We start from the raw sequence: 18,922 nt of genomic DNA on the forward strand, positions 1-18,922 counted from the left end.
ACTCGAAGTCCACCCATTTTAAAGGTGCCAAGGTTGAGAAAGACTGATTTAAATTTTCCTTGGGAATTTGGAATGACATTAACATTGGGTGTATTGTAGGTATCGGAAATGGTATATATTCAGTAATTGACTCAGGGTGCTTGGGCATACCAATTTAGCGTCCTAGATGGTTGTTTGTCTTCTTAAAGCTGAATTTAACAGATCTTGAGCCTATCATCTAGGCGTGTTGACTATTCGCATCTCAGACATTAACACCCTTGAAAATGTCCAAAGATACTTCACCAGAAGAGCCCTTCACTCTTCCACTCGAAATAGAATACCCTATGAGACTAGACTTTCAATCCTGGGCCTAGAAAGTTTAGAACTAAGACGCCTTAAACAAGATCTAAGTACACAAGATCATATGCTGCAACGTCCTGCCTGTCGGCGACTACTTCAACTTCAACCACAACAACACAAGAGCACACAACAGATTTAAACTTAATATTAACCGCTCCAAACTTGACTGTAAAAAATATGACTTCAGTAACCGAGTTGTCGAAGCGTGGAACTCATTACCGGACTCCATAGTGTCATCCCCAAACCCCCAACACTTTACCTTTAGATTATCTATGGTTGACCTATCCAGATTCCTAAGAGGTCAGTAAGGGGCGAGTACAAGTGCACTAGAGTGCCTTCCGTCCCCTGTCCTATTGCTCTCCTATATCTCCTATACCTTTCCTTTATTCCTATATCTCTTCTTCTATTCTTTCATTGATATATTCTATTCCTATATCTTCTTTTCTATTATTTCTTAGATATATTTTACTATGAGTATCTCCTCTATAACCTTCATCATGTATTTTACTATGTGTATATTGATATACTGTATACCCACTAAAACCCTCATTGTGTATTGGACAAAATAAATAAATAAATAAATAAATAAATAAAATTTCTGCCAGGTTAGTATCATACCAAAATTTGGTAAGTTTCCTTTCTATTCCCTCATTTAAGGCATTTATGAAAGCATTGAAGAATACTGGGTCTAAGACTGAGCCTTGTCGTATCCCACTGCTTCCTTCCTTAGTGCCAAACCTTAGTTTTAAGGAGACCTTCTCCTGAGGAACCATTCCAGCTTTTTTGTAGCTCTGCATGCTCATGAATTGAGAATAGGCTTCTCTTCTTCTTCCTCACCACTGATGGGAGGTTCTGGAGGTTCTGAAGGCCATGACTGAATCTCCACCTCTGGCACTGAGTTCTCTCCATTCTCCTTATTGTTTGACTTGGTGTCAGCTGCACAGGTCGCTAGCGCATCACCACATCAGATGGCGGGCCACAACACTCAGTCTGTTACAAATCCATCTGATGGTAATGCTACCCATCCCACTTTTTTATAGCTTACCAAGAAGTAGGTTGTGATCTACTTTGTCGAATGCCTTGCTGAAGTCTTAAGTCCATTATGTTCACAGTACAGTATTTCTCTGGTCTATTAATTTAGTCATTGTGTTGAAGAATGAAATGAGATTGGTTTGGCATGATCTGTTTTTATTGACACCTCTTGTTCATCGCCATTGTACATCGCTCGCCTCTTTAAATTGCACTGTGATAAAGCGTCTTATTCATGCTAAAACTTTATGGTCCTAAATACCATAAGCAGCCCATCCAAGTCGTGCATTTTGCATCATGTAATGCATTTGTGAAGATGGTTCTTCTCCAGTCCCATGATTTCGTGGAAGGTCAAGCTGATCTTTTCCAGTTCCCTCATTGTATCTGCTAAGTATTCCGTCTTTCTCTATGGCTCCGGGCGAAGGCAGAAACATGACGTTCCTCAAACTCAGTGTGGGTGTTTGAATAAGGGCCTTCAGTGCTCCCCTTGCTGTTCAGGATCAAGGCGGGGTGGCTGGGGTCCTCCCTGAATCAATGCTCCATTCATCCACTTGGCGTCATAGCCAGGGTAAGAGGTGGGAGGGAGAGATGGAATGCAAAGGCGAAGTGTGCCAGGAGTTATGGAGGTATCCTTTGGTGGGAGATCATGAGACAAAATATGTTGCCATTCAGTGCTGGTTGGGAAGAAGTTTTGCACAAAATGCTTCATTTCATTGTTATCTTCTTTGCCTTGTTATGGTGGGTGGCAAATTCCCATTGGTTTACAAGTAGTCCTCGACTTAAAACCATCCAAGAGTGCTTTAAACTCTTTATCTCTTTGCTCAAATCTCTTCTCCCAATACATGATAATGTAATCAAAATATAATGTTACTTGACCAGTGCTCAGATTTATAGCCTTTGCAGATCTGTAAGGCTAAAGGTCATAAACACAGTCCTGGTTTTATTTAGTAACAGCTTTGCTTAATGTCCAAATTGCCAGTCTCTGTTGTGATCACTTAACTACCATGTGAAATTGATTTTTCTGAATGGTTGTATGGAAATATAACTACCGTACTCCTCAAATTACAACCACAACTGAGCACAAAACACTTGTTGGTAAGTGAAACATTTGTTAAGTAAACATTGTTCCATTTTACGACTTTTCCTGTTATAGTTGTTAATTGAATCACAGCGGTTGTTAAATTAGTAACACAGTTTTAAGTGAATGTGGCTGTCCCATTGACTTTGCTCGTTAGATGTTTGCAAAAGCTGATCATATGACCTTGGAACATGTAACCGTCATAAACACGGGTCAGTTGCCAAGCATATGAATTTTGATCATGTGACCTGGGAATTCTGCAATGATCATAAGTGTGAAAAGCAATCATAACTCACTTTTTTTTCAATGGCCTTATAACTGTGAATTCAGTTATTAAATGAAGTGTTGTAAGTTGAGGACCGTTTGTACTGTAATTTCACAGAATTTTACGGGATTGTTTTAGCATATTTTATATTATACACTGGAGCTGTGTCAATGTGTGAAGGGCAGGCAAAGGCTGCTTTTGGTGTTGTGGCATCCTGGGATGGAGGGCTTCAAAAATTGGGCAGAACAAATCAAGGTTTTAAGTTTTGCAAAAGTTTGATTTAAATATTAATGTAATTAAAAATAAATTTGATAAAATTACATTATTTCCTATCTATTTAATACTTCTTTCTTTCATATTACAATTCAAATGTTGATAGCAGTTTGGGAGATGACACATGTTGTACTCCCTTAACCGCTTAGGGATCCACTAATAATTAAAGTTTTTTTAAAAGAAAAAATGTAGGTATACTTTGCATCAGTGGCATGCCCGTAAACAGAAGCTGTGGTATTTGAAAATTATTGTAATTGCTTCATGGTACACCTTTAGGGTGCCAAATCATGTTTTCCCTTAACAAAATATGAGTTATGTGTGGAAATCAACAATAATGAAGAATATCATTGCTAAACTGAGAAGCACGAAGCTCAAAACACCACTTAAGCGCGAATCAAAACTGGCCCGAGAGAGTTAAATCTCAGATATTTAAAAATGTGGAGATTCTGGTGTTTAACAACAAAGGGGGCAAGTAACCACAGAATTCTGCTGGCAGCAAAAGGGATGGAATTTCCCATCTTCAAGTCGATGCTGTCTGGAAAGAGATGCCAGACACAAGCAGGTGGGTTTGATCCAAAAATAACTAGAGGGAATTAATGGCACAGGGCCAAACAGAGGAATAACTTTTGTAGTTTCAATACTTCCATTTTGAGTTTAGGCTCTGTTTAAAAGCAAAAGAAAAGATCAATGGGGCAGGCAAAAACTCATAGTAAATGTGTTAGATGGAAGAACGAACGAAAGGATTTTAATTAAAGCAGGCTGGATTCTTTGCAAGCTTTTCTGCTTCTAAGAACTTTTAATTCTGTCCCCACCCCAACCAGTGTTCCCTCTAATTTTTTTGGGGGGTGGGCGGAAAAGTATAGTGTCTGAGCGGCAGTCCCTTTGGGACTGGGTGGCACAGAAATAATAAATAAATAAATAAATAAACAAACAAACAAACAAACAAAAAAACCACCCTGTTTTGCCTCAGAGAATTTCAAAATAAAATACTGTACTGTGTGTCTATAACAGTGAGCTCATAATAGGGCAACTCTATCAATATCAAAATGCCACTTAAATAGTTGAGCTAGTTTCAAACTAGATTTTGATTTTCTTTCTCTCTTCCTTACTCCCATTCTTTTTCTTTCTCTTTTCCTTCCTCTCTTTTTTCTATCTGTTTCTCTCTCTTCCTCTCTTCCTCTCTCTCTCCTTCCCTCTCACTCTTTCCCTCTCGGCTTCTGGGCAGGTTTGAAAAACTCTGAGTTGATGATGATTTTTAAGTGAGTGATTGCTCACTGCTCAGCTTAGAGGGAACTATGACCCCAACCCCTTTGAAATTTTGCTCTCACATACAGTAGGGAAAGGAAAAAAATAGGTTAATACAGATTTTAACATAAGTGTAATTGATACTAGGGGGTTGGTGTTGGTTCCTGAAGATTATACTGTAAACATTTTAAAAAGTGATTCAGGGACCTAAATTGAAACTTAAAGATAAACAAGACTTGGATTATTATAAAATTTGGGGGAAGTTTTATGACTGGATAGAAAACTAAGAGATATGTATGTACTAGTAATTGGTTAATTTTGAGAAAAATTGAAATATGAGAATCTGATTTAAATTTTGGAAGCCAGATGGCAAAGATGAGAAATGGTGGTAGCACTAAATAATGATATAACATAAAATTTACTCATTGCTTATACTTTAAACATACTGTATAGAACTTTATTTTATGAAGTAGGTGATATATTATGAATAGTTTATTTTATTAAAGATATATTAAAGATATATATATATATATATATAATTTTTATTAGCTACATGATACAATATTAAAATTTAGATAAAAGAGATTTTATTAATGTTTGCATTGATGTAATGTAACTTTTTACAGTAAGATGGAGAAGAAGAATTTTTATTTAGACTTTTAAGAATTGACAATGTTGTATAAAATTAATAGAAATTTTTAGATGAGAAGAGATAAGAGCCTCTGTTGAGTGAGTAATAAGAAAAGAATAGTTTATATGTGATTGATTTTAAGCATTGTTGTTGTGTTTATAACTATATATTGTTTTATTTTATGGTGGAGAAAATAAAAAAAATTATACCCAGGAACCTAAATTGGGAGAAGGTGGACATAGAAGTTTAAGGGGGTGCTAGGTTTGTGGGGTGGAAATAACACATTTCCTATCAAAATAACCCACTACTAATATGAAGGACAGCATTATATTTATTTACTGACATGCATCTCTTTTGGATTTTTGGCTAATAATAATAAAAAACTAGAACAATGACTCATGTCTTTAAAAATAGGAATAATTTAACTTGTAGCTTTAAAAAATAGGAAACAAGAGTGCTAATATGCTCAGGAATCTAAATTTCATGTCATGCATTGGATTTTGGATGGAATTCAGGATGACGAATTTCTAATTACAGATATCATGCCAGTTTTGTATTTAAGCATTATCTAGTTGCCATAGGTGACCAGTATTCTGAACAGATTTAACCATCAGGCTGATGGGAAAATTGTCTCCTCCCATTTGTGGTCTGAAGTTAGCATAAAAATTTCTGATTCATTACAGACTTTCAGCATTAAGTCCTGACTTTTAGATCTCTTTTCTGTCTGATCCCAGTTGGCCAATAATTTTTTTTGCAGATTTGGAACTTTCATTTACAAGGCTGTTATGAGAAGTGGGTTCGTATTTCCTGAAATTGGCCATTCTGGCTTGTTTGATAAACCTGGATTAGGCCAATACTGTATATTATTCTAGGCAGAGACTCAATTCACCTTTGTTAAGAGCTGGAAAAAGAAACATTTACAAGGCTGTTGTGAGAAGTGTGTTCGTATTTCCTGAAATTGGCCATTCTGGCTTGTTTGATAAACCTGGATCAGGCCAATATATTATTTTAGGCAGAGACTCAACTCACTTTTATTAAGAGCTGGAAAAGGAAACGAGGAAGGAAAGGAAAGTCTGCAAAGGGGGGGGGGGGAGAGAAAGATTAAAGAACTGACCAAATATGAATTCACCAATTGGTTAGGGTTAGAATTGCATGCAATAACAAGGTTGGAAGAACCTTAAAAATCTTGTAGTCCAACTCTGTTTCAGCAGCAAATCTTACACCATTCTAGATAAATAGTTGCTCAATAGCTTGAAACCTCCAGTGATGGTTAAATTTGATACCTTTTGAAAGAAAAGCTGAAGACATATGCTCTAGCTTTCTCAAAAGCGGATTGTTTCAAATTGTGGGGCTAATACAGTACTTGTGAGTTCCCCAGCAGTGATTGCCAGCCTTGGGAATTTGAAGATTGATTTATTTTATTTTATTTTATTTTATTTTATTTTATTTTATTTTATTTTATTTTATTTTATTCATTTATTTATTATTTATTTATTTATTTATTATTTATTATTCATTCATTCATTCATTCATTCATTTATTAATTAATTAGATTTGTATGCCGCCCCTCTCCGAAGACTTGGGGCGGCTACAACAGCAATAAAAACAATATAACAGTGGAACAAATCTAATATTAAAAACATATAAAACCCTATCATTACTTAAAAACCAAAACAGCAACATTCATGCCAAACATAAAACAAAGTATAAAAAATAGCTTGGGGGAAAAGTATCTCAACTCCCCCATGCCTGGCGGTATAAGTGAGTCTTAAGTAGTTTACGAAAGACAGGAAGGGTGGGGGCAGTTCTAATCTCCGGGGGGAATTGGTTCCAGAGGGCCGAGGCCGCCACAGAGAAGGCTCTTCCCCTGGGCCTCGCCAAACGACATTGTTTAGTCGACGGGACCCGGAGAAGGCCAACTCTGTGGAACCTTATCGGTCGCTGGGATTTGTGCGGTAGCAGGCGGTTCCGGAGGTACTCTGGTCCAATGCCATGTAGGGCTTTAAAGGTCATGACCAACACTTTGAATTGTGACCGGAAACTGATCGGCAGCCAATGCAAGCCACGGAGTGTTGAAGAAACGTGGGCGAATGCTTGGACTTCAGTTCCCAGAATTCCTCAATCATCATGGCTGGCTGAATAATTCTGGGAGTTGAAGTCCATCTTTTCAAGTTGCAACTGCGAAACTTTAAAGTATCATATGACATAATCTTCTGGTGTGTGTGTTTTTTCCCCAGATTAACATCAAATTCACCCGGGACCATGTCAGAAGCAGATCGACCAAAAAGTGGTCTGAGTTTAGCCAGCAGTACAGCCACCATCTCTTCAGTCTCCATGGGAACAAAAGTAAGGACCTGGAATTGGTGGGAACCTGACAAATGAGACATAAAAATGAGTCACTGTTTTTCCAAGTATATTTGTTTTTTTCTGAGTGTTGATGGGCTGTCATTCGGTTTTATTTTCAAAGAACTTCAAAGTAGATTGGTTATCTTTTAGGTCAAACACTTGTGCTTTTTAAAAGAATAACACTAGAATCCCATTCCAAGAAAAAAGGAAAACTAAAAACTTGCATAACAACTACTAATCCCCAAATATTTACTCTTGTCCTTATATACCTGCATTAGCCATTGGTGGTATCTTGATGGTTTGAAAAGAAAATCTCAGCTTGTGACCTTTTGTTCCTTAGAAAGATAAAGCACTTTTCAAGGAATAAAACCACAATATAATATTATTAGATAAATTAGATAAAATGTTAATGTTTTAAAAATCTTATTTAACCCTTATGATGCATTAATACCAATTAAAACATCCATTGCTTACTATGAGAAACACTCCTTTGGGGGCAACATTATACAAAGCACAGAAAAGGAATTAAAAATAATAAGTAAAAATAATGGAGGCAAGTAATGAAGGAAAACAAAATAAGGTACAGTTAAATCCATTTGTACCATTCACTGTACATTTCTGTCCTAGTTCAGAATATACTAGTATCCATTGAGTCCATCCATGACATTTGGACATTGCTTTGAGTCTTTGAACTGCCTGGCTAATGGGACCTGGAGAAGGCCGACTCTGCGGGACATAATCGGTTGCTGGGATACGTAAGGCAGAAGACAGTCCCATAGGTAATCTGTAATAGTTTATAGGTCATAACCAACACTTTGAATTGTGTTTGGAGACCAATGGGCAGCCAGTGCAGTTCATGGAGTGTGTCCCGTTTCCTTAATATTTCCTTGATACTTATGTTCAGTTCACATTCATTCATTTTTATTACAAGATCACAAAAGGGTATGCTATGACTCTGGGACATTGTAGCTGTCATTAATAATAATAATATTAATATTATTAACAACAACAACAACAACAATAATAATTATTATTTATTAGACTTGTATGCCGCCCTTCTCCGAGAACTCGGGGCGGCTCACAAAATGCAATACAATAATAATATGTGTAGAAATCTAATACAGTGGTACCTCGACATACGAGTTTAATTCGTGCCAGAGCCAACCTCGTATGTTGATCAATTCGTATCTCGAACCAATGCATTTAGATTTGGCTTTTCGCCCGGAGATAACTGGAAAAAATGGAATTCTTGCGCCACCTAGTGGACGCTCTGTTCGTATCCCGAATTTAAGCTCGTATGTAGAACAGAAATTTTGCTTGCCTCTCTGCTCGTAACTTGGAATACTCGCATGTGGAGCAGCTCGTATCTAGAGGTACTACTACTTAAAATTCTAAACTAAAATCAGCTTATATTTAAAGAAACAGTCAATTAACTCAATCACATCCACACATAACATTTAATGGTCTGAAAGAAGGGGGGGGCATGCTCTAACTGCCCCAGGTCTTAAGGCTTTTGTGGAAGGTGAGGAGGGTGGGGGCAGTGTGAATCTCTGAGTGGAGCTGGTTCCAGAGGGCCGGGGCTGCCACAGAGAAGGCTCTTCCCCTAAGTCCTGCCAGACAACATTGTCTAGTAAACGGAACCTGGAGAAGGCCAACTTTGTGGGATCTAATAGGCTGCTGGGATTTGTGCAGCAGAAGGTGGTCCCGTAAGTAATCTGGTCCGATGCCATGTAGGGCTTTGTAGGTCATCACCAACACTTTGAATTGTGTCCAGAAACCAATTGGCAGCCAATGCAGTCCGCGGATTGTTGTAGAAACATGGTTGTATCTGGGAAAACCCATGACCGCTCGCATAGCTGCATTTTGCATGATCTGTAGTTTCCGAACACTCTTCAGAGGTAGCTCCATGTAGACAGCGTTGCAGTAGTTGAACCTCGAGGTGATGAGGGCATGAGTGACTGTGAGCAGGGACCCTCTGTCCATATAGGGCCACAACTGGTACACCAGGCGAACCTGGGCAAACGCCCACCTCGCCACAGCTGAAAGATGTTTCTCTAATGTGAGCTGTGGATTGAGGAGGACGCCCAAGTTGTGGACCCTCTCTGAGGGGGTCAGTAATTCCCCTCCCCAGGGTAATGTACGGACAGATGGGATTGTCCTTGGGAGGCAAAACCCACAGCCACTCTGTCTTTTCTGGATTGAGTTTGAGCCTGTTGACACCCATCCAGCCTCCAGGCATCGGCACATCACTTCCACTGCTTCGCCAAGTGGACACGGGGCGGAGATATACAATGGGTGTCATCATCGTACTGATGGCACCTCACCCTATGTCCTTGGATCATCTCACCCAACGGTTTCATGTAGATATTAAATAGCAGGGGGGAGAGGACCAACCCCTGAGGAACTCCACAAGGGAGAAACCTAGAGGTCAGCCTCTGACCTCCCACTAACACCGACTGCGACCGATTGGAGAGGTAGGAGGAGAAGCACCGCAGAATGGTGCCTTCCACTCCCAACCCCTCCAGCCGGCGCAAGAGGATACCATGGTCGATGGTATCAAAAGCCGCTGAGAGGTCAAGAAGCACAAATATGGGAATCACTTGTCAAGTATCTGATTCACATGATCACAGGGATGCTGCAACAGCCCCAAGTGTGAAAAATTGTCGTAACTCAATTTTTTCAGTGCCATTGTAACTTTGAACAGTCACTAAATGAACTGTTGTAAGTTGAGGACTGCTTGTATTTCACTCACTCTCTCATCCATTCCATCGATTTCACTATATATTCACTGTATCAATTTATGCTTGGATTTCTCCTGATTCACCCAACTCTCACTTCAGGGTATAGATGTATAGATGCACATTCTTTTCACTTCTTTTGGTAAGTATGTTCTTCATATGTTCTTTTTCATCCTTCTTCTCAGGTCTTTTTCCCTTTAATGCACCCCTTTCATTTCTAACTTTGAGGTTTTAAATTCTTTGAGAGCAGCAAAAACTTATTTTTTCCTCCTGCTCTGGGCCAGAGAAAAAGACATAGTTTTCTTAATAGAGGTTTTAGCAATAGCATTTAGACTTATATAGGGTGCTTTACAGCTATAGGCAGTTTACAGAGTCAGCATATTGCTCCAACAATCTGGCTCCTCATTTTATCGACCTCGGAAAGATGGAAGGTTAAGCCTGGTGAAATTTGAACTGCTAAATTTCAGGCATCCTGCAATCAGCAGACATAGCCTGCAGTACTGCATTCTAACCACTGTGCCACAATGGCGCATTTGAGGTTCAATTCTTAGCTTTTCAACTAGGACTCTTGCTTTGAAACTCCGGAGAACTATGTTTAAGATCAGTAATGCTGAGCTAAACAGATGGATAGTTCAATAGAGAAAGTGCTGTTTATACAGTAAGTTGATTTTGCATTTATTCATTTGTTTCTCCATAGCCCCACGTAGCCCGGCCAATCCGGAAAGTGCACACATTTGGGAAGAGATCAAACTCCATCAAGAGAGATCCTAATTCTCCTGTTACAATGCGTGGCTGGCTTTACAAGCAGGTAAAATAGTTTCTGAGAAATGTAGATTTCTTAATTTGAGGGATGATGGGCCTTAAGGGAGATCTGCAGAAAAGAAACAATATTAATCTAAGTAGCCCAAAATCAGAAGGCGTTTGATAGCATGGTTTAAGACTTAAGCAATTTTTATTTTAAAGCCTAAGCTTTTACAAAATTGATTACAAAGACTTCTTGACTTAAGAACACAATTGAACCCAAAATTTATGTTGCTAAGCAAGACAATTGTTAAATGAGTTCTTATCATTTTATGATCTTTCTTGCCACAGCTGTTAAGTGAATTGTTGCAGTTGTTAAGTTAATACCATGATTAATAAGTGAATTTAGCTTCCCTGTTGATCCTGGGACTATCATCAATATGAACCAGTTGCTAAGCTTTAGAATTTTGATCACATGACCGTGGGAATGCAGCAATGGTTGTAAGCGTGAAAAACAGTCGGGAGTCATTTTTTTAAGTGCCATTGTAACTTCAAATGCTTACTACACTTTGACTTACCACAGTTCGTTTAGTGACCATTCGGAGTTACAATGGCACTGAGAAAAGTGGCATGACCATTTTTCACGCTTATGATCATGGCAGCATCCCCAGGACATGTGACAACTGACTCACATTTATGACGTGTGCAGTGTCTCGGGATCATGCGATCTCCTTTTGTGACCTTTGGACAAGCAAATTCAATGCTTTTGGCTTTGCTTGTCAGATTCACCATTTTAGTAATTTAACAATTGTAGTGATTTACTTAACAAATGTGTCAAGATATTGGGCAAAACTTGCTTAACAAATTTTTCACTCAGGAACATAAATCTTGGGCTCAGTTGTGGTTGTAAGTTGACAACTACCTGTCTATGAATGATTGTTAGCAATAGCAATAGCATTTAGATTTATATACTGCTTCAAACAATGACGGGCCACCATTACTGGTGCAACTAGAATAGAGCGTGTGTGTGCATGCATGTGTGCACGACTCATGATTCAACTTCTGTCCATGCACAGAAACTGAATGTGCAATTTCTGGCTTTTTTTGCTTCCACAAATGCGCAGAAGCAAAAAAGCCAGAAAGCGAAAAGGTAAGTTAGCCCTACCGCGTGCCCTGCCCATTTGCCAGAGCTCGGGCAGGCCGCTTTTGCTGGTAGCCCCAACTGTCGTTCTAGGCACTGCAGTGAGATTTGGCTGCTACTCATGTCTAGCAGCTGAAATCTCACGCATGGCCACCCTTCCGTTTTCTTTGCTTCTGTGCATGCGTGAATGCAAAAAACCCAGTAATTTTTACTGCAGTGGCGCTCAGTTGCTGCCTGGTGGCAATGGAACTAAGATAAATGCTCCATTGCTGCCACTGGGATGGCATTCCCATTGTTCTGCCGCATAGCCCATCCGTGGCTTCATAGTCCTTTTACAGTCCTCTCTAAGTGGTTACAGAATCAGCCTATTGCCCCAACAATCTGGGTCCTCATTTGACCCACCTCGGAAAGATGGATGGCTGCTGAAGCCGGTGGTGAGATTGGAACTGGTGAACTACAGCTAGCAGTTAGCTGAAGTAACCTGCAGTGCTGCACTCTAACCATTGTGCCACCTTGACCTGTTAAGCTGAGGAGTACCTGTATTTTGCTGAAGTATGTTGTTTTCTTGCTTTCTTGTGTTCGAAAACATGCTAAAACTGGAGCTAGTTTTAAATTGGATTTAATATCCTTTACAAATCAAATAACTCCTCACAATTCCCTCTTAAAACCCCAGGAAGAAATCTTGAAAATTCTGATCATGAGCACTCATTTGATATCATTGTAATGGGTGTGGGCCCTACAAAGAATTAAAATCAGGCAATCCTGTTGCCTTGGACGGGAAATGAACACTCGGACACCAAGCTGGGTAAAATGGGTCACTTTATTAAATATTAACGAAAAGACCTGCAGGGGTCATTAAAAGGGGGTGGAGTTTCCTGAACACAAACATGCTTGGGCAACTAAATGGGTGAACTCCATGCCAGGTCAGGGTGAGGCATGCCCCGCCTATACCCAGCCCAAAAGCCACGCCCAGCGTGTGGGAGGGCTCACCCTGCATGACCCGGAACCGGAAATGACATTGGTGAGCCCCAAGGGCACCCCCTTCACACCACTCCATCTGTGGATGAAGCATGAGTTGTGCGATGGGGGGGCCAATCATCTTACAATAGATGCCCAAAGGAGAACACACAGTTGCTACTGATACCCTTTCCGCCCCGTTTCTGCCATATAGTGACCAAGTATATATACATCCAATTGTTGAGTCAAAACCTATTTACATACAGATGCACCCCATAACCACAAATCCTTCTCTTCATCCAGGATGGAGTAGGCGAAAAAATAATCCGTAGCAAATGCTATAAGATTGCAAAAAATTCCTACTCGGCCCCAAACCAGGCGACCTATACAAACATCCTGGATTGAGTGGAGGGTGGGTGGGTGTCCGCTTGGTGGTAAGCTCAGGGGGGCAAGGGAAGCCGGGGGTGTGTGAGAGCCAGCGCTGATAAAGAGCGCACTCCCCACCCCCGGCCTCCCAGAATGCCCGAGCGGCCACTAGGTAGTCAGGGGTGTTCCCACGCTACCGCGGGGAACGCCCCCAGCTGATAGGCGGTACCGAGTTGGTTCCCGCCGTCGGCAACTGTCGGCTGGGTGTTAAATCGCCCAGCCTCTCATTTCTACTGAGGTAAAACTTTGAGGCAGCTTTTGACTAACCCGCCATTTTTTCCTTTTGGTCCTTTTAGGATAGCTCTGGACTCAAACTATGGAAACGGCGCTGGTTTGTCCTTTCCAATTACTGCCTCTTCTACTACCGAGGTAATTTGGATTTTCTTGAGTTTCTATTTCACTTTCCTTGAGACGGACGCAAAGCAGGTAGGACTGTTTTGTAGATCAGGTGTGACGATGCATCACCAGGCAGAGATCAAAGCAACATTCCCAAGTTCTGGGAGCAGAAGTTTAAAAAAGGAATGCAGGTAGTCCTTGGTTTGTGACTGTTCATTTAGTGATGGTTGAGGAACGTTGCTGTAAGCGTAACCCAGTCCCTTGAAACAGTCACGTTGGAGGAAATTGGGGAGTTGTAACTTTCTTAGCAGGAGCCCTCAGAAGCACACACTGAAGTTTCTTTCTGTGGGGTTTTGCGGGGTGTATTCCAGACAGCCGCGAAGAGATGGTTTTGGGCAGTATCCTCCTCCCCAGCTATGAGATTCGGACAGCTTTCTCCAAGGAGAAGAAGAACCGTCGTTTTGTATTCAAGGTCAGGAGGAAGGACTTCATTTATGCTTTTGCCTCTCCTGTGATGATGGAACTTTTCCTAAATGTCCATGGTCACCGTTTCTTTGAAACCACCCTAGAATCTGACCATTGCCTCAGCTTCAATGAGGCAATATCTATGGTGGTGAATACTGAGCGGAGCATATCTTTCTCCTTCTGTCCTGGCCACTTTTTACAGAGGCGAGATTGAGAGCGTTTTAAGAAACTGCATCACTGTTTGGTTCGGTAGTTGCAGTGCCTCAGACAGAAAGCCCATACAGAGAGTGGTAAGGACAACTGAGAAGATTATAAGAAACTCACTTCTCATTATTCAGGATGTTGCTTATAAGCGCCATGTGCTTAGAGCTCAAAGCATTGTTAGAGAATCTAAACATCCACTACATGGTCTGTTTCTGTTGCTCCTCTGTGGGAGGAGGTTTCAAAATATCTATAGCAAGACTATTAGATTCTGTAACAGCTTTGTTCCTTATGCCACCCATCTTATAAACTTGTAGGATTCTTTTTTTCCTTCCCAACATGTTTATGTCTAAATCCAAACTACACTGTGACATTTCTCTGTGTTATATATGTGTGCGTTTGGGGATATGCAGTTTTTTTACAGCTGAATGCAATGAAATTTCATTTTAATGTATGCTGATTAGTGTATATTTAAAGGAACAAAATATTCTATTCTATCCTATTCTATTTCTATACTATTCTGTTTAAGCTTGGCTAGGCTAGTCTGGTCTAGTCTATATTTAACTCTATTGTTGGTTCATGTATTTAATGCAGGTAGTCTTCCACTTAGGATCAGTTGTTTAATGACAATACAAAATTATGACAGACTTTGAAAAAGCTGCTTAGGACCAATCCTTGAAGTTACCAAAGCTGTCCCCCCTCCCATCAACTGATTGCATTTTGAGTGATTGGAAAAGGGCAAAACCCACCCGTTGGATAAACTGGATTTGGTTAATGACCATAGGATTTGCCTTATGACCATGCCATTTGCTTAACGACTACGATAACTTGCTTTGCGAATCGTCATAAAAATGCTCATAAAATCAAGTCCAATAGGTCATTTGCTGACTGATTTAATGACCACAATGATTTACAAGCAAAATTCCAGGCTTAGTTGTAATTGTAAGTTGAGGACTACCTGCATGATATATTGATTTAGAATCTTTGAGCCTGCTTTTTTTTCTTATTAAGGAACTCAAGGGCATGTGTGCCCAGCTTCACATCAGCTACCCTGTTTCCTTCAAAATAAGACACCCCCTGATAATAAGCCCAGCCAGGATTTTGAGTGCATGGCAATAAGGTGAAGCACTTATTTCAGGGCTCAAAAAAATATAACAGAGGGTCTCTTATTTTTGGGAATGCACGATAATTTAAAATCAACTAGGATTTCTTAACTCTGCCTGGTAGCAGTTGATCTGCAGAGATTTTCAGACAGAGGAACACAAAACACAGAATGAGAGGGTTGGAAGGGACCTTGGAGGTCTTCTAATCCAACCCCCTGCTCAATACCATGAGATGCATAGAGTGGAAGATATGGAAATGGTACAAAACCTAAATGCAGGCAGGACCTCTTTTTAAATTTTTCGTGTGTGTCTGAGTTACCGCTGACTCCTGGTGACCTCCAGGACAAATCCCTGGAGCATTCTTGACAAGGTTTTAGAATTGCTTACAGAAGGTCCTGTCCAGGCAAGGGTTCCCCAGCACTGGTGCTCCCAGTACACTCCCGATGACCGGCACATGCATGTCCAGCGTGCGTGCGAGTGCATGTTGGTGCAAGATTTGCATTCTGCACATGTACAGGAACCCAAATCTTGCATAAGGATGCTCCCATGCGTAAGTTTCCATGGATTTTTGGCTTTTTTTTGCTTCACGGAAGCAAAAAACCGCCAAAAAATGGCAAAATCTCCTGCACGTGAGCATCCTCTTATGAGACTTTGCTTCTTGTGCATACGCAGAAGCCAAATCTTGCATGGGAGCTGTACGTATGTTCCTTACTGGAATGCCCTATTGGCAGTGCCAGCTGCAACCCGCTACTGCTCCTATCCTTTCTTTATGGCAGAGAAACAACCATATTGGATGGCAGACAGGGACAGTCCAAACCAATTCATAGTCCTTCATTGGATCTCAGGCTTCCCAGAATGCTTTGCCACTATATCTGCCTAGGTTTTTCTAATGGGTGTCTTCACAGTCCTTTGTGAAATAGCGATATGGTGTCTCCTTGCTAAGGCAGTCCTGCAGCCATCCTACAGAGTAGTATTTTGCCTGCTTGAAGATGCGTGGACTTCAAATCCCAGAATTCTCCAGCCAGCCATGCTAATTTGGGGAGTTGAAGTCCAGATATCTTCAAGCCTCCGAGGTTGAGAAATACAGCTACAGGGCTATCGTGAAGCACCCTACCAAAATAAATGAGCAACAGCCCAGCCACTATAAAGCAGAATTTACATTCTTTGCCAGGAGTAATATAGGAAACCACCTCTTTCCTTTTCTGCTGGTGTTCTAAGTGTATCTTCTGCCCTCTTCAGGAGGCTCCAAGCATTACAAGGAATTTCTTTCCCTTTGCTTTTTTCCTACAGGCTGAACATCTGGGCATGAGGACTTACTATTTCAGTGCAGAGACCCAGTTGGATATGAACAGCTGGATCAGGGCCATGAACCAATCAGCTGCTGCTGAGTGCAACTGTGGAAACCTGTAAGGGCTGGGTGTGGGGACAGGCACGCAACTCTGCAGTGGGTGTATTGCAGTAATGGGTTCCAGGTTACGCTATTTGGTGCGCCGTCGCGGTAGGGAAATCCAGGATGCACACACATCTGCGTGTCCCTGTTGCATGAACATGCACCCCTGCACAAGATTTGGCTTCTGCGCATGTGTAAGCAAAATCTTGCATGAGGAGTGAGATTTTGGTGATTTTTGCCATTTTTTTGCTCCTGCACATGCGCAGAAGCAAAAACATCAGCAAAAATAACCGTAATCTCGCTCTCATGCAAGATTTTGCTTGCTGCCCATGCACAGAAGCCAAATCTTGCGATGACGGGCAGGCGCCCGCCAGACATGCACCCAACTACGACAGTCTCGGAGGGTGCACTGGTAACACTGAAGACAAGCGGCCCTTCACTGGTGCATTGCCAATTTTGTGTAGTCAGATGTCTAAGGATTTAAGGCAGTGATGGTGAACCTATGGCACGTGGTAGCATATCTTAGGGCAAGTGAGGCATTGCCCTATGTCAGCCCTTGCGCGCACTGATTTTTGGCCTTCCTTTTGGCCATTTTCACTTTTTCCAGGTTTTAGGAAAGCCTCCTGAATCCTGGCGGTGGCGAAAAACAGTCCAAAGGCCCCACTGGAAGTTGGGCCGTTTTTCGCTCTGTACAGGCTTCAACCTGGCAATCAATGGGGTGACAAATGTCGCAGCCAAATCATTGTCACGTCCATTCAAGCTTTCCTGAACTCTGGGAAGAATGAAAAATAGTTCGGAGGCTCCAATGAGGCCTGTATGCATGTGCAGGTGGTGGTAGTGGTTGTGTTATGCACATGTGTGTAGGAGCAGTGTGGGTGTTGTGCTCATGCAGGGGGGAGGGCATTACATTGGGGGTTTGGGGACATGTGCGCACACTATTATGTGCACGCACACTCTTTTGGCAACTGAGTCAAAAAATGGTTCGCCATTACTGACTTAAGGCCTAATGTACTGTAGAAAGTTGCAGAAAGAGCAATCCCTTGGAAAGAGGGTGAATACTTTTTAAGCAAGAATTTGTTAGGGGGAAAAAGGATAGTGGAAGAAGAGCTGAAATTTCTGGGTGGTGGTGGTGGTGGTCAATAAAAACTCTGGATATGTAAGTTATCCTTGTTGAAGAACTGGGAAAGACCTTGGTGGAGTCAGTTGGACAGAGCAGCATTGGATGGAAGAGGAAGACACCCGATTTTGCACTGGGAATAATGGACAATGTTATGGAGACCTGGACAGTCACTGGATTTATTGGTCTAGTGGTTAGGGTACAAGACTAGAAACTAAGAGTCTGGGAGTTCTAGTCCTACCATAGACATGACAGCTAGCGGGGTGACTTTGGGGAAATCACCAGAAAACTATGAGTTGTAGTCCTGTTTTAGGCATGAAAACACGCTAGATTTTGTGCCAATTACTAATCACCAGGCGTTTGTGAGTTCTAGTTCTGCATTTGGCATGAAAACCAACTGGGTGACTGGGTCAATTAACCAATCACCAGGAGTCTGTGAGTTCTAGTTCTACCTTAGACATGAAAACCAACTGCATGTAACTTTGGGCCAATTACCGGGAGACGGTGAGTTCTAGCGCTATCTTAGGCATGAAAGGTGGCTGGGTGATTTTGGGGCAACCACTCACTCTCAGCCTAACACATCTCACAGGGTTTTTATTGTGAGGAAAATAGGAGAAGAAAGGTGCATGGAATACATTTGCCCACTTGGAGTTATTTGTAGAAACAATAAATGCAGGTGACGAAATAAACAATTAAAATAAACATTTCCCCTTCTGCTCCACCTCAGCAACCAAGGGGGTCTCCACAGCCGGTCAGTGTCTGCCCACACCAGCTTTGAGGACATCCAGCTCCCCCAGGGGGATTGTGCCAAAAGCACCGAGTCACTAGAGGTTGCCCACCTGTCAGAGATCCAGGAGGCCCGGGCCTCCTCATCCGAGAGCCTCCACCTGCCTGATATCCAGACAGGATCTCCTTCCCTTAAGAGGGCTTCCTTATCCAGTTCGCTCAACGGGAGCTATGAACACGAAAAGAAAGAGCAGCCAGAATTGAGGTAAGGAGAAGCAACACCAGTTTCACTGCTGCGGATGCTGTAGAACATAGGTGCCAAACTTGCCACGTCGCCTTGCTGTTGTGACATTTTGTGATGTTTTCCCCATTTGC

At 41.5% G+C, this 18,922-nt stretch overlaps 1 protein-coding gene across 1 annotated transcript in view; it reads left to right on the plus strand.

Annotated features, from left to right (window-relative positions):
* The window catches only part of PLEKHA4 (pleckstrin homology domain containing A4), a 101,209-nt gene that overhangs the window by 33,985 nt on the left and 48,302 nt on the right, over window positions 1-18,922 (plus strand). The window contains 6 exon segments of the mRNA XM_070728143.1: window positions 7,098-7,206; window positions 10,642-10,752; window positions 13,506-13,578; window positions 13,917-14,017; window positions 16,605-16,720; window positions 18,549-18,812. Coding sequence (XP_070584244.1) covers window positions 7,123-7,206; window positions 10,642-10,752; window positions 13,506-13,578; window positions 13,917-14,017; window positions 16,605-16,720; window positions 18,549-18,812 — 749 coding nt within the window. The 5' untranslated portion in view covers window positions 7,098-7,122.

This window comes from Erythrolamprus reginae, chromosome Z (genome assembly GCF_031021105.1).
Source record: "Erythrolamprus reginae isolate rEryReg1 chromosome Z, rEryReg1.hap1, whole genome shotgun sequence".
Lineage (NCBI taxonomy): Eukaryota > Metazoa > Chordata > Lepidosauria > Squamata > Dipsadidae > Erythrolamprus > Erythrolamprus reginae.